This window comes from Crocodylus siamensis, chromosome 4 (genome assembly GCF_052110815.1).
Source record: "Crocodylus siamensis isolate JL-2025a chromosome 4, ASM5211081v1, whole genome shotgun sequence".
NCBI classification, from domain to species: Eukaryota; Metazoa; Chordata; order Crocodylia; family Crocodylidae; genus Crocodylus; species Crocodylus siamensis.
Window position 1 is genome coordinate 83,947,776 of NC_143398.1, and position 16,717 is coordinate 83,964,492.

At 40.7% G+C, this 16,717-nt stretch overlaps 1 protein-coding gene across 1 annotated transcript in view; it reads right to left on the minus strand.

Moving 5' to 3' along the window:
- DCN (decorin) overlaps positions 1-16,717 on the minus strand; it is a 47,099-nt gene that overhangs the window by 16,290 nt on the left and 14,092 nt on the right. The window contains exons 3-4 of the mRNA XM_090042674.1: positions 13,859-13,971; positions 205-418 (exon numbers count right to left, since the gene is read on the minus strand). Coding sequence (XP_089898800.1) covers positions 205-418; positions 13,859-13,971 — 327 coding nt within the window. The remainder of the gene's footprint in view (positions 1-204; positions 419-13,858; positions 13,972-16,717) is intronic.

Below are 16,717 nucleotides of genomic sequence, written 5' to 3' on the forward strand. Positions count from 1 at the left end.
GCTTATATTCATACTATTAGACTTCAGAGCATGTTTTACAGTTTTCCTCAACTGAATCTTTACTAATTTGGCAAATTGTTGAAGTATATCAGGACACTTGGCTTTCTACCTAGAAGGTATTACAAATACAGTCAATTATGAGTTATACCTAGAAATTCTATATTACATCATGTTGCTTTAGCCAAAATTTCTTATGATGCATACCGACAACAATCATTTGATTTAGTCCATTGAAGACAACTTTTCTTAGTTTGGTGATCTCATTTTCATGGGCACGTAGCTCCTGTAGGGATTTGGGCATGTTTTCTGGTAGCTCCTTCAGGTTGTTCTTGGAGAGGTAAAGTCTCTCCAGTTTCTTCAGGGGAGCAAAAGCTGCTGGGCTTATTTTGCTGATTTTGTTGTTAACCAGGATGAGTGCCTGTGAAATAATAAAAGATGATATTTTTCTTACTTTGTGTTGAAGGCATATGCCTTAATATAAAACAATTAGGGCAAAAAAAGCCAGTTCTAAAATATCAGGTATCCAGGTTGTTGATAGTTCTGAAATACAGAATTTCTGCCTGGACTGATCTGCTGAACCTTGGGGAGCTGAAGTAAATGCAATGCAAAATTTTTTTAAAAAGTCAGAAAAATATCAAATCAAAACCCAAAGAAATGACTATAAAAATATTTGCAAAACAATTTATGGCCACATCCAGCCATCTGGAGTCTCTAATAATGCTATCTACATCCAAGGATAAAATACAAATCATTCATTTGAAATAAGTGAAGATGTAGCACCACACATAAGCATAACTGCCTCACCATGTTATATGTATCATAATAGTGTGTCAAACAAGCCCTTTCAGGGATCTCTGATTGTTTTGGGATGAAGAGAATTTCTATGGCCTAATTCTAGGATGCAGCATAACTACCCCTCAACCATACAGCCCACCAAGTCTTGCTATATTTTACTCAGTGGCTTCCAGGGAGAAAATCTATGATTGCATAGGAAATGGTACAATTTTCAACTCATAATATTTTCAGCATTTTCTGGGTTTTTCCATCTGGCTTTGTTAGATTTTTGCCTATTCTTTGGTGTTTGATGTTGCAAATCACACAAGTGGCTCTTTGAAGGAATTGCTCACTTGAGAAGGAATAGTTTACATTAGTAAGTATTTGAAGGGTAGGACTTAAGATGGTAACTACCATGGGTGTGGGTTCGTATCTTAATTTGTAACTTTCAAAACACCGATAGTGCTTATTCCATGAACAGTGAAGCAATAAATAGGGAAGAAAATCCTATACCACGGATTGTACAGTATCCTGGACTTCACAGTGAACCCATCTGAAGTTCCTTCCATCTTATTTCCATCATGTTTATTTATCTATTATTCTATTTAAGTGAATCATTATTTGCACAGTGAATTATGACTTTTGGAGAGGAGCTTCCCTATATGTATAAAGTTGTGTATTTTTTTCTGTTAGCAGCTACAGAGCATTCTTGATCATTTCCTACATCACATTATTTGCAGGAATGGAAAAAAACAGATGACTCCATGCCAAATGTTTCAATATCCCACATGTTCTGGTGTCATTCCAATATATTTCTAACCCATGCTTATCCTTCCATAATTAAACTAGTGTCAGCTAAAAGGGAAAACAGAGCATTTAAGTCTTGCATCAATCAGTTAGGCAATAAGAATGCCATAAGATACCCCATTACTTGTGATATCAACTTCTTCCAATTGAACATTGATAGGTAAAGAAAGGAAAATGGAAAGATTGTTTTGACCAGTATTTGATGTGTAATGTATTCCCCTTACAGTTCACCATAACTAAAACAAGTGGTATGTTTTTGCAGATGCTTCCATTGAGTACACACGTAGCTGAACATATCTGTTTTTAATTTTGTATGCTAGCCTTAAGCAATGAGATTTGTGAGAGGAGGTAAGAGAGGTCATTTTCAGTTCAACAGACTAGTTCACTGACAATAAGCCTCTCCTAAAATAAGTTTAATGATCAAATGGAAGCTCTGGTCATAATTCTCATTTATTCTCTTGACTCTTGAGTCATAAGAACTACTGCTAGAACAGATCAAAGATCTATCTAATGTGGTTTTCTGTTTCTGGAATGATAAATGCCAGAATCTTTGTAGGAAACTGTATTTTCTATCCCCAATATAATATTTACAGATAACTCAATAATCATGGGATATGGGGAACAATCTAGTTAGAGGTGAATATTATGCCCTGAATCATGAGAATTAATACCCTTTTAAATCATAATTAGACCGATTTCACAACCTGTTGCTGTGGTCTGTGCTTTGTTGTTGTTGTGTTATTTTTTCTTACCAAAAGTAAAGTTTTTACAAGTGTGTAAATTTTTACAAGTTTACAATGAAAGTTAGGATCTGGGTGTGTCTACTTGTGCCTTAACATGCGTTAGTTAATGCACATTAAATCTAGTACTTCCACTCTGAAGTATTATAATAATGTGCATTAACCTGTCTTAATGTGCATTAACTAAAGAACATGAGGCATTTTTACAAATGCTGTGGGATGTGGTACCAGGAGCTTTAATTAAAAGCACCCATGCATCATGTGCATCAGTGTCCCTATGCTGAAAAAATGGCAGCAGAAAATTTTGAAGTAAAGCTCATCAAATGTATTTTATTTCAAAGCCCACTACTACCATTTTTTCAGTGTGGAGATATGCAGGGACGCTGATACACATGACATAGAAGGCTGCCAGAGTGTGTCAATTTCCGTGCTCCAGCAGACTTGATTGAGTCTGCTCCAATGCGCTGGATTTCCAATGTGTTGGAGCAGGCTCTGTGCATGCATATAGGAGGGGACCATTTTTAAGGAACACTTAATGTACATTAACCTATTTTAATGCACATTAACTAAATAACATGGGGCATTTTTACACATGCAAGCACTACAGTTCTGGGCACTTTAAAAAGCACCTGGCACTGTGACACTTGCAGTTGTATAAGTGTTGAAATGCATGTCAGTGCTGAGAAAATGGTGGCAGTGTCCTTTTGAACTAAAACGCATCTGAGGTGCTTTAGTTCAAAAGTGTCCCACCCACCACCATTTTCTGTGCACTGGTGCACATTGCACACTTGTACAATCGCACACGGTGCAGCGCAGTGCAGTTGACCTCAGCTCGCATATGGGGCAGACTTTATTAATCAAGCCTGCTCCAAAACAGCAGATCTCTGGTGCATCATGGGACAAAAGAATGTGTGTATAAGTGCCCACTTGTTTAGTGCTGCTTTAATGCACATTTAAATAGACTGATGTGCATTAAAGTGCATGTGTAAACACTCCCAGTTTTTGAAGATTTTAAAACAAAGTCCTATCTTTCCTAATGAGTAATGTTCATTAGCTAAAATTTCATTAGAAATCTTTGTTTAATGTTTAATATTTGCTGTCCTTTAAGTAATTAAGTCTTTACCAGATTTTTTTACTATTCTTGATGATGAATGTGTGGAATTAGACAAGCACAGGTTTTATTGTTATGTCCAATAAATCATTATTGGATATCCATTTAGTAGTCTTTATCATAAATCTAGTATTATCTAGTTGATAGCAACAAAATGTTGAGGGCTCTTGGGAAATTCTGTAGCCAAACTTTTTGTGTGTCAAACTCTAGTGCTCTACAAAAAATATGTTCCAAGCATAAAAAATGTTACATTTGGGAAATAAGACAGTGTGTTTATTTTTTAATTAATCCTTTCAAACAATTTGATAAATTTACAAATAATGGTAATTACTAAAAGGTATTAATAAATAGATTTTGCTTATGGGAAAGAGTGGGTGCTGTGGAGGCTTTATACAATAGACCAGTTAGTCTTGATCTTTTCCATATTAGTATCTCACCTCCCATTTATTAATATGAAAAGAGCCCGGTGGTCAGGACCTCCACTTCAAAAATATGGTTCTCTGGCATTTGTATGCATGATTTTTTTATGCTACAGCCAGGAAAAACAAAACAAAACATGAGAATCTGCAACAGAAGCATCTTGTCAAGCAAAAACAAGTTAGGAGGACAACTGGTATAGCACCTGGCATAGCCTCTGTGCTCCTTTTCTACTTCACAATAACTCTATTATTTGTGAGGCTCAGAGAAAGAAGTAATTACCCTCAGAGTGGCAGTGTTTACGTTTCTGTAAATGTGCCTCTTATGGTTTATTTGTAACAAAAGTTCAGAAAAATTAGTGGGACTTTAGGGGTCAGTGAAAACAGGAACTGAAGGAGAAGAACCAAGGGAAAACATCTGCAGTCAGTGTTGAAGGAGTAAAGGATGGTGTCCAAGTACACGGCACATGAGCCAAGTATCCTGAAAAAAATAACATCATGATAAGGGATTACAGCTACCAATGTGCTGTATTTGTGTAATGCCAAAAAGGCTGGAAGGATATGCTTAGTGTTTCAACACCCTGTCATGAAAATGCTGACTAGCCTGGTTTGCATTTACATTTGTATCATTGCTGCTATGGGGCCACTTAGAAGGGGAGAGGAAGGTAAAAGCTCTTTGAATAGGGCCATGTTGTTGATGCTTATGTCAGGCCTGTACTTTCTAATACTGTTTATTGAGGGAAAGTTAAGAAAAGAATGGACCATGTTATTATTTTCCAGCACAAAAGTTGGAACATATTGATACCCAGTTTAAACACTTGCTAGTTGTGGACCTTGGGGTACTTGAATACAGGCCATGAGCAACTTAGAGAAGGAGGCAAGAGGAAAAGATAATAAACTCATAATAAATCTGGTTGCCAGAGATTTCTCAAAGGGGCAGGAGGAGCTCACTTCCATCAGATCCTTAACTGAGGCATGCCAGATATTATTTCCTGTAGGAAATAATGTGTATTGCCTCTGCTATCTTCCTTGTATATGTCCCTTTTTTCCTTTAGTGGTCTATGATATATTCAGGACATAGCTCTTTCCCCTGTAGGAAATGACTATTAAGTAAGATAAAAATTTGCACTTCGGGAGTAAGTTTTGAATGGCTTATCTCTTTAGGGCCAAACTGTCTTCCTGCTTCCACTTTGTGTAGGGATTCTTCACAGGCAAATAATAACTACCTGGCCATTGCATGCAAATAGGGGCAGATGCAGGTTTTGCATGCAAACAAAATGGAGGCTGAGAGTGATGATTTAGCCTTAACTGTAACATGTAAAGCCTCTCACTGTCTCTACCTATCTTTTATTTAATTGTCAGCTACAAGCAGACTGATTTCTTGCATAATAACAGCCTTTGCAAGCCAGTGACTTTTATCAAGGCTAGTACAATTGCTATGAAGTGCACCTTGTGGTCCTAGAACTCAGCAAAATATCGTCAACATATTTTTTCTAAATCCATGTACAATAAAATGACTCAGGCCAGTGAAACAAGAACAAAAGAGCTAAATGACAATGAATAAAAACATTAAAAATGATGCAAAACATATGGTTCTAAGTTTCTTTGATATGACCCTTCTATAACTCCCATGACATCAGTGGAGTTACACAGGAGTCTTACCTCAGTCACTAAAAGCAATTGGGCCTATTAAGTTTTCTTTTAAAACTCCTATTTCTCATGTTTTATTAATTATGGAATAAATAACATTTTTGCCTAGATTCATAGATTGTAGAGTCAGAAGGGACCCTGAAGGATCATTGTGTCCAACCCCCTGCCCCAGGCAGGAAAGAGGACCGAGGTCAGATGACCCCAGCCAGGCTCCTATCCAGCCTCCTCTTGAAGACCTCCAAGTTAGGTGAGAGTACCACCTCTCTTGGCAGCCTACTTTAAAGTCCCTTTAAAGAGGCTTAGTATAAATGAAAATTGGTTACTCCAAGTTTTATAGAAAAATAAGGTGACCATCTGTCCGTTTTTTCCTGGGACAGTCCTGGATTTTAGAAGCCAGTCCCAGGCAAAGGGCACAAATTAAAATGTGCATCCTGGGTGTGGGGCTCAGTGTGGTGGGGAAGGGAAGCAGTGTGGTACCCCAGGAAGGTGGCCAGGCAGGCTGCCTGTCATAACATGCCACTCTGCCTCCGCCTCTCCCTGCAGCGGGCCACTGATGTGGGAGGGAGGAGGGGTGGGGAAGGGGGGTGAGGGGGCAGTGTCTTGGATGTCCTGTATTTACAACTGGGATAGATGGTTCACCCTATAGAAAGGGTAATTTATTCTAACAAAGCAGGAGAAGAAAGAGCAAGGAGGAAAGAGGCATGTCTGAGCTAAAAAGATGTGTTATAGCAAAACTCTATTTTTATAGCATTGTAATAATGCTATTGGACTCTTTCCTCACCCTCCTCTCTGATTTCTTGACATTGTACAAACACACCACAAAAAGACAATCCCTGTTCTAAAGTTTGTTATAAGATTCTTAAGCATCTTGAGGACGCTGCAGTTAGTAAAAAATCACTTTATTATTGGAACAGATACACAGTGCTATTCAGGCCCCACAGAAGTCAGAGGAAGCTTTGCCACTGACTTCAATGGGGCTAGGATATTACTCAGTGTTTGAAGCCCCAGAGCAAGAAGGCAGTACTTTAAGATACCAAGAACGCATTTCACATTTTTTATTAAAATGTGAATTAGCTGAGTATTCATCATGTGACCTAAATATCCATCATGTGAAACTATATGGAAAACACTGTCTATCTTGTCTGAAGAAATCAACTAAAACAGTGCCTTGTAGTACTTTCTGAAAGAGTGCACAAGTTTAATAGGGATGGCAGAGAAATGATAGGGGGGAGAGTGGTATGGATGTATGAGCAGAATGGTGACCAGAAGTCATAGGGATGCTGTGATATTTTCATGTTGTTACTTAAATCGTTCCTGTGCAGTTTTGTGAGGAGATGCTTAGTTTAGCAAGCCAAAGAAAGGAGAAGAAAAATCAAAAGAAGGGACACAAGGGGGATAGGGCAGGGCAAGAAGAAAGAAAGGTAGAGCGAAGGTGATGATATTATGTGAAGGGGAAAGGAGTACTATTACAGAGAAAAAAATGTCTGAAGTGAAAACTGGAGAAATCCTCCTAATCATAGAAAACTAGGTTTGAAAGGGATGTTAGGAGGTCAATTATTCCAAGCCTCTGCTCAAAGCAGGGCCACCCCCAAATATATCATTTCAGCCAAGGCTTTGTCTACCCTGGTCTTAAAACCCCCCAAGGATGGAGAGTCCACAATTTCTCTGGGTAACCTGTACCAGTGTTTTACTACCCTCCTAGTGAGAGAGTTTTTCCCAGTGTCTAATGTAAATTTCCCTTGCTGCAACTTGAGGCCATTGCTCCTTGTTCTGTCATCTGCCACCACTGGGAACAGCCTAGCTCCATCCTCTTTGAAACACCACTTCAGATAGTTGAAGGCTGATTTTGACTCCCTCCTCAGTCTTCTCTTCTCCAGTCTAAATAAGCCCAGTACCCACAGCCTCTTCTCCAAAATCATATGCCCCAGCTCCCTAATCCTTTTTGTTACCCCTCACTGGACACTCTCAAAATTTGCCCACATCCTTTCTGTAGTGGGAGGGGGGCAAAAGTAGACACAGTACGCCAGATATGGCTGTCTCTCTGAATCCTAGCCCTACTCTCCAGAGTATCTACTACTCTACTACACTGATGGCAGCATCAGTTCCTGGATGCATGTCATTAAACTGTTCCTGCATCTTGTGATGGCCAATAAGTGATCAGAGACTACTAGAGGTGTGCTTCATTAAGGCTCAGCACAGATGGTCAAGAAGCCTAAGGCTGAATTGATTCAATCTTTGCAGGTTAGTTTAAGCTGTGTAGATTGAACTGATAAACAAGTGAACAGACTTTCACTCTTGCTTCCAGAAATGCAGCCACATGCCTGCAGTGGCTCAGGCTAAAGCCTTCTGGATCAGCTGGAGCAGAGAGCTTGGGCAAAGGCTAGCCCACCCACCCTATGAGGGGTTCTTTCAGGGGAGGTACAAAGCACCCTGGGACAGAAGTTCAACTAATTGATTTAACCTAAATCAGTTAAGTCTGATACTACAACCATGTAGGTTTATCTTAAACTGTTTCAGTAATTCTGAAAGTGGTTTATATGCACTGAACTTCTGTTGTGTTACAGATCTGAACTGGTTTCCAATCACTTATACCAGTTTATGTGTAATTTATGTCTCTAGCCTAAGCATCCAGGCTCTATCTGATTAGCACTGTGTAACAAGAGCCTCTGCAAAACACAACTGTTTTCAACTGGCTCTTGGAAGAGCCTTATAAAGAGATACAGCTCCATGCACCATCTTTCCCCTGCTGCACATAGTAATAATAACAAACAATAAATATTTCAGGTACAGATAAACATGTAAACTGTACTAATAGTGTACAGTTAGACCCAGACAGTCCCATGGGTCTTTTCTGAACAATTCTGGCCAGGCAAGGGTAAGTCCATTTGTATCAGTCCAAGAGTAAGTTTGTTTGTATTAGTGTCCTTCTGTCATTGTACCTCAGGACTAATTAGCATTTCCAATTTCTCAAGCTCTTTGTTTAAATAAGCATCCCATATCCATAGGATATCTTCATATGGTAGTGCTCTCAGGTTAATGGCTGGGGTGGTTGGAATTCTAATTGTTTCATGAAGGGTTAATTCTGGATCTTTCGGAAGTTTCCCTCTGAGTACTTTGTCTCAAGGAGCCAGTTTTGGCTTTTCCCCCTAAATTGGCTGAAAATGGCTTTTTAGCCTTACTGTAGTCACAAGGCTTTCTATATTTCCATGCTTCTGAATTCCTAATAAAAAGCAAATCTGTCATGCTTCATTTTTATGTGAAATTTTATGCAAATTCATGTAGTTCTGTTTTCTGGTTAGTCTTCTCTGTGTGACTTAACTGAATGCCATCAAAAACACCGTGTGCAATAAAAAAAATAGTGTAAAAAATAAGGCTACTGTGACACTTTTTTGCTGGCACCCACCATCTGTGGATAAGGAGGAAATGCTCTTTCAAAGCTTCTCCATTTATCCTTTACATTTTCAGAAAGTTTCAGCTCTTTGGCTTTTAAATGCTTTATTCATCCAACCAAAGAATTTTCATAGTTTGTTTGCTTCTGGCAATATGTATTGTCCAGTAAGCACTTAGAACTAAGAAGTGGGCAAATCTCCTTTACTCAGTGTCTGAGGTCAAACTAATCCACACATTTGTGTAACAGGAGCCTCTGCTCAATGTTGTTAAGTACAGACAGTCAAAAGGCATGAGCCTGAATTGATTCAGTCTTCAAAGGTTAGTCTGAGCTGTGCAGATTGAACTAATAAGCAAGTGAACGGACATTTACTTTTGATTCCAGAAATGAAGGCACATGCCTGCAGTGCCCCAGGCAGGCAGGTGCCAGAGCATGCCTCCCTGCTTGGTTGAAGCAGATAGCTTGGGCTAAGGCTAGTGTGCCTATCTTGTGATGGGGTGGGGTTGGAGGGAGGTGCAAAGCATCCTGGGATGTTGGGGGACTGAGAGTTAACTGTCCCACATCCCCTCCAGATTCAAGATAAGTCTGATACTACATCCATCCAGGTTTATCTTAAACTGGTTTGGGCCATTTTGAAGGTGGTATATGTGCACTGAACTTTTGTTGTATTACAGATTTGAACCAGTTTCTGATCACTTATCCTAATTTATGTATATTTTCTGCCCCTAGCCCATAAAAACTATCTTTCCATTGGGTCCTACATTTAAGGTTGATTCCCACACAAAACTGCTATGCCGTCATCACCTAGCTCCCACCTAGTGAATGTGACAGTGTTGGGCAGGGTAGAAAGATCCATGGTACAAGCCCTTTTCTATTTCCAGAAGACGGGGCCTTTCCTGCACCCATCTAGGTCCAGGGAAAATTATACTGGAGGGTTGACCCAGCTAGGCCCATATTTTTGTCAATCAGAGTTCACTGGGAATTGAAGACTTAACTAGTGTGTGCACCTCTGAATATATCCATTGAGGTTAGCATACTTGTGGTATTGATGCAAGGTCTAGGTCCCCCCTCAACAGGGACAGAATAAATTGCCAGTAGTAGTTAATCCTCTCAAACCCTAAGGGGACTGATTTTTCAGTTTTCTTAGGAGTAGGAACTAAGGGCACAGACAGATGTTCAGGCCCCCACTCTAACTCATGATGCTTTACATAATGCATCATGAGTTAAAGCACTCACCTCTGCCGTCAAAGCAACAGACATTCATTTGTTGGGTTTGGGGAGATCAAGCCTGTCTGCACCGCCCTCCTAGCCAGCATGCAGAAGCGCTCCAGCAGGATCTGAGGAGGCTATCGAACCTCCCCTCTCCTTACCACTGCCCTTCCAGCTCCAGGACTGTCAGCATGAAGGAGGAGGGGGTAGCAAGCAGCACCGAGCTACTGGTTGGGCTTTGCTGCCCTAGATGACCCATGCTGCCTTGTGCCCCCTCCCTGCTATCCTGGTTGGGGTATTGAGGGGAGCTAGGCCAGGCCTTCAAAATGAGGGGGCTCCATTCTGCAGCCTCCCTCCAGCTCCAGCCATGTAGCAAATCCCAGCCAGCAGCTTGGTGCTGCTCCCTCCTTTCCCTATTAGTCAAGCCCATAACACATGAAAAATTAACCCTAGGGAACACAATTTCCCTAACATGCTCTGAAGCAGAGTGTCTTCATCTAATACTACATTTGAGGAGGGATAAGTGTTTGCACAACTGACCATTTTAAAAGCACTCTGCAGCTGTGCATGTGTCATAGAGCAGCTATAGAAAACTTTCATGGGCCTGATCATATGAAAAATGTACTTTAGTTTGCTGCCTAATAAATTGCAGTGATACATCCTTCCCTGAGCCTGCCCAAGCTTCCAGTGCCCCATGCACCATCCTCACTGCCATCTCCAGCTGCCAGAACACCCAGCTTGCTCCTGGGACAGCATAGGAGGGTGGCTGCATGTGCTGACAGCCAGAGGAGGTGGTGTAGACAGTGAATGGGGCACTAGAAGCCTGCGGGATTCAGATTTCAAGTGCTTCCAGTGCCCTGTGCACTGTCACGTTGCCTTCAGCTGCCAGCATGCCCAGCCACCTTCCTGCTACCTTTCTGCACTGTCCCAGAGGCAACCTGGCCCATTCCCAAGTGGTCGCAGGTGGGGGGAAGGTGGCAGGGACAGTGCATGGGATGCTGGAAGCCCCAACAGGCATGGGATCGGGCTGGGTGCTGCCTTTGAGCTGGGGCAGCATCTAGCCTGCTAGTAGCCCAGCTGAGAAGCCCTGGGTGGTGCAGCCACAGTGGAGGGAAGGACTGGGCACCCTGCATCTCAGGCCTAGCAGCTGGACCCCAGATGTGGGCAGCTCCACCGGGGGGGGAGGGGAGGGGAAAGTGGTGAGGGGCCTGATTTTTTTTTCCCCAGCAGAGTCTGGGGGGCAAGCTGCTAGTGGCTTCTGAGCTGAAGGGGGCCCTGGTCCTTCCCTCTGCAGTGGCAGCACCCCCAAGGCTGTCTGGGTGGGCTGTTAGTGGGTGGGTACTGTCCCAGCTTGAAGCCAGCTCCCAGCGTGATCCAACTCCTCCCTGAGCCCAAGCTGGGGCAGCATCCAGTCTGCTATCAGCCCACCTGGGCACCCCAGGGTGTGATGCCACTGTGGAAGGAAGAACCAGGGCCTCCCCACAGCTCAGGAGCCACTGGCAGCTTACCCCCTCCCCTCCCAGCCATGGGCAGGCTGTACTAGAAAAAAAAAAGAAAATGTCGGGCCCCTCACCAATTTTTTTTTCTGGAAGAGCCTGCCCACAGCCCAAATCAGGCTCCTCACCATAACAGTGATGGAAGCCCCTATATTGTAACAGTGGATTTTTAATCATCACAATTAAAAACCCACCAATTAAAAACCCACCGTTTCAATTTAGGGGAACTAAACCCCCATGTACAACTGGCCAAAGTTTGCCTGGTACTGTGGCTTCATTTGTCTTGAAATAAAACAGCTTGAAACTACATCATATAGTCTTTACTGCAAAGCAGAGTGTGCTAACAATATTTAAACATCACATTGTCAAAAGTAAGGCTGGATTTAGTCAAACAAAAAGCCTGTATCAAGTGTTACTAGTAGAGGAGTATCTATTCAGTGTAATTTTTTTATAATTCATGTAGTGCAGAGAACTCTCTGTGATACCTGAGTAATACCTTTGTACTTCAAAAGTGTATTTTTATTTAAAATATTAATGGCTTTAGGTGAGAATCCATAACTAGAATTCATAATTGAACATAAAGGTTGAGAAGTGAGGCTTGGAGTAAAAGGACAGAAAAAATGAGGTTGTTTATTATATAAGTAGGTTTTTTTCATTATTTTTTTTCATTTCTGGAAAAATAAGAGTGTTTCCTTTTTCATGTGAATAATTAATTGTGACTCCAAAAATAACTGACTCAAAAATATTTTTGAATATTATGGTTATGCATGATTTCTGCTGATGCCAAACTATGTGCTAGGTAACTAATACATGACTTTCTCTGAAGAGTATACAATTAGTTCAGATATGCTGTAATAATGAGGAGCTAGAAACAAAGGCTTACCATATTTTCACACATATAGCCCACACACTGATATAACCCACACCAGTGTATAACCTGCGGAAAATTGTATTTTCATAAAATAGTCCATGTATAGACCGCACCCATGTATTCCCCGCATGATAGTGCGGGCTCTGCTGGGTACAGCTGCTGGAGCTAATTGCTGCTAATTGCTGCAGGGGAGGGGAGGGATAAGGAACTGTGAGCCCCACTCCCTGCCGCTGCCACCAGCCGGTGCTAATTGCTGCAGAGGAGGGGAGGGATGAGGATCTGGAAGCTGCGAGCCCTGCTCCCCACTGCCGCCGCCAACCACGCTCAAGTGTGGGCTGTGCTGGGCATGGCCGCCGGAGCCAGAGCCGGAGCTGGAGCCAACTAAAAGTGGTGCAGAGGAGGAGAGGGATGAGGAGTTGTGAGTTGAGTGGGAGGCAGCCCTGCTCCCTGCCGCTGCTGCCAGCCGCGCTCAATCTGCCGGGGCTCACTGCCGCCGTGACATCAGCCCACAGCTGGGGATGGGCGGGGATGGGCTATGCTGTTCTAAAGACTCTGCATAGCCCGCACCCTTGTATAGCCCACACCCATCCGTCAAGTTTGTAAAAACGTGTATAGCCTGCGGACTATATGTGTGAAAATACGGTAATATGGGTAAAATACACGTTCATTCAAGTTTAATGTACTGGGTGATCCCTACTAAAGATGCTAAGTGAAATCCTGATCTTAATGAAGTCCAGGGGGCCAGGATTTTACAAAGTATTTTTCCCCGGATTATACCAATATCTTCATTGACTTATTTCATGTAGGTTGTATGGCAAAAAAGGCAAAAAGAAGAAATAAAGGGGAGTTTGAATGACGTCCATAATTTACCTCTGTAAGGTCCTGATCTAACGAAGTATTGAAGTGTCTGCTTCACTGAATACTGGTATGTACTGACTATCTCAAGTTTTGGTGTAGGAAGTTTCAGAGTTGGTAGTGTGGTGGAAAGCATGTGGCATTAAAGCTGGTTTCATTCAGTTATGGGTCATGAATAGAGAAGCAAAGCTCAAGATATAAATCTGGAGCAAATCCTACCTTGACAGGTACACACAAATGAGCAGACTATGTAAGAAGTGTAAGTATATGAAAGTGTGACAAATTTAGCAAAGATTACTCCAGGGGCAGATGACACAGATCAGAAGATAGGATGGGGTCAATGGGGCAGATGAGAAATGTCTGTGAAACAGAAGAAGAAGAGATGGGTATGAGTGAAGAGGGGAGGGAAGGGAAGGCAAAGGGAGGAATGGATCATGTCCTATTTTGTCAGTTTTCTATGAAGAAAATCAGTAAGTGACAACTCTTTCCATATCATTTCTACTTCCCATTTTCACAAATGTGTGTTAATTTATTTACTTACATGGAGATCCTTCAAGTGTTTGAAATCACCTTCCTTTATCTCAGTGATTTTATTATTCTGTAAGTCCAGCAGAGTCGTGTCTGAGGGAAGATCCTTTGGCACTTTATCCAGGCCTGTGTGGGGAGGATGATAAATGATTAGCCCCAAAAGAATCAACCATCTTTGAACAAGGACCAACATTTATCTTGGCAAACTAATTTTTTCAGTAAATCAACCATTTCTAGAGTTTATTTTCTGGAACCTTATGAAGATTTTTCTGAGACTTTTCCTGTCTCCACCCAAGTGAAAGGAGTTCACCTCTTGCTCACCTCAAACCAAAATATAATCATTTACATTTCCACTCTACCTTTTTTGAGAATAATTCAAAGCTCTAGCTCACTGTAGTGTATAGGACAAATCCTTTCTAAATCTATTTAATCATACTAAATTAATAAATAACCACTTTTGCAAGAATAGGGATAATTTAATCCAGTCCTAATATGGAATATTGCTTAGCTTTTGAAGGAATTTTTAAAGGAAGGAATTACCATTAATCCATGTAAATAAACTTGCTAGCAAAATATTACATTATTTCAGTGCTGTTCCTTCTAAGTCAGAGACAAAAACTCCACTGGGTTTTAAGGGAGAGGGGTGTGTGTGTGTGTGTGTGTGTGTGTACCTCAGAACTTAATTTGAAAAGCTTTTGCCATGTAAGAATTTTCATTTCCATCCTTTTAGCATTCTCACAAATGCACAAAATGTTTAGGCTATAAAATGTGATGATAATAGAGCAAGTTTTCATAAAGGTTTTTCATATCAACTTCACCTTAACAAGGAAAAATCAACAAGAACACAAAAGTCTGCTTTTTAAAAACTGAAACTACATCCAAGTTTTCTGGAGAACAGATCTCTCAATTTCACTAGGAATGCCAAAAGAACATCAGACAGTTTAAATTAAAGACTCTCTTTGGGACTATTTTCTGAATAGCTGATATCTGGCTCTGAAGTAATGGAAATGAAATTATTTTAGTGTTAAATAATACTAGTCTTATCCAGGTTTCTTGCTGCACTGAAACTTACTCTCTGGAAAACATTTTATAGAAATATTGATTCACAACACATTTAAAATTTTTTTTTTTTCAGATAGATATTCATACACGTTACAGAAGTAGATACAATAGAAACATAGACATCTTGATAGGCCAATAATACCTCAGACTAATATTAAAAATACACTTGAAATCACCTCAGAAAGGTTTTGATAATCTTCAATTAAAATTTTTGGTTTGATCCAGTTGTGAGCTGCCTCTCTTGGTATTTTTCCAGTGTTTCCAACTCTAATTATATTGCTCACAGTCAAATGAAGAACAATTCTATTTTCATGCTTCTCTCAAAAATTAAATATCAAGGCCTGATACTGAAAACATGTCAAAAAATCCCTTAAAAAATCATCGCTGATTCTTTTCAGAATTGGGTCCTTACTTCTATATTGTATTTACTATCTAACTGCCTATTTACCTGTCTGCAAATCAGAATTTGTCTGCATTCAGAGAGCGAGAGAGACAGAGAGGAGGACAGATTTTCATTGAGTTTATTTTTGTGCATTGTGGCTAACCATAAAGGAGGCATTTCTTTGGTAATGTCTTTAACCTTTATAACCTTTATTTTCATTTTAAAAGGGTTCTGTTTCCTAATTACTTCTAGCACATCCTGTCAAACTTTAAATAAGTAGGGTATTAATGTGACAGCAAGCACAAATAAAAACTTCATAGATCAATCAAGGAGATTTCATTTAATAAGAACATCAGAACATAAGAAGGGCCATATGGGTCAGAACAATGATCTATTTGACCCAGTATCCTATCTGACAGTGGCAAAAGTGAATATTTTAGAGGGAGAGCTTATGAACAGGGTATAGCTAGAACAGTGATTCTCACTGGAGGGTACCACACAATGTTAGCACTGTTAGGTGTCCAAACATGATTCACAAAATAAACCCAGAGATTCCACATAAGACTCCATAATATTAAAAACATTCTGACCTGTTGTGGCCTCAATTCTTTGCAACATAAAAATTGCTCTGTTATTTTCCTGTACTCAAAAAACAAGTGCAAACTAAGAGCTGGCATTTTCTGAGGGGTGCCTTATGTCTAAAATGTGATGTGAAGCTGGTTTGAGGACCACCAAGCTAGAATGGTCTGTTCCCTGTCATACAGTCCCTGGCATTCACAATCATTGGTGTAGAGATGCCAGAGGAGACATCCCTGACTGTTCTGTTTAGGAGCTTTTCCTGAACTTACCACCCATAAATTTGTCTATTCCCTTTTTTAATCTGGGGATACTATCTACCTCTACAACCTCCTGCAGTAATGTGTTCTGCAAGTTAGCTACACGCTGCATGAGAAAATACTTTCTCATTAGTTTTTTACTCATCTCCTGCTGATGGGTGCCCCTTAGTTGTAGTATTTTGGGATTGTTGAATGAATAACAGTTTCCTATTTGCTTGGTCCACATCCTTCATGATTTTATAAAGTTCCAGCACATCCTGCCCCTCACCCCACCTCAGCCTTCTCTTTTCCAAGCTAAAGAGTCTTTCCTTGTATTACCATACCCCTTATCATCTTGGTTGTCCTACTCTGAGTCTCTTAATTCCACTCTATTTTTTTTTGATAGAGACCAGAACTGCATACAGTATTCAAGGTGTAGGAGCACCATGGATTTGTATAGTGGACTGATGATATTTTCTGTCTTGTTTTCAGTTCCCTTCTTAAGGATGCCCAACATCTTATTGCCACTGCTTTGTGTCATTCCACAGTCTCTTTTCTGAGCCACAATAGCTCAGTTCAGAACCCAGCATTGCACATTTATAATTAAGGTTTA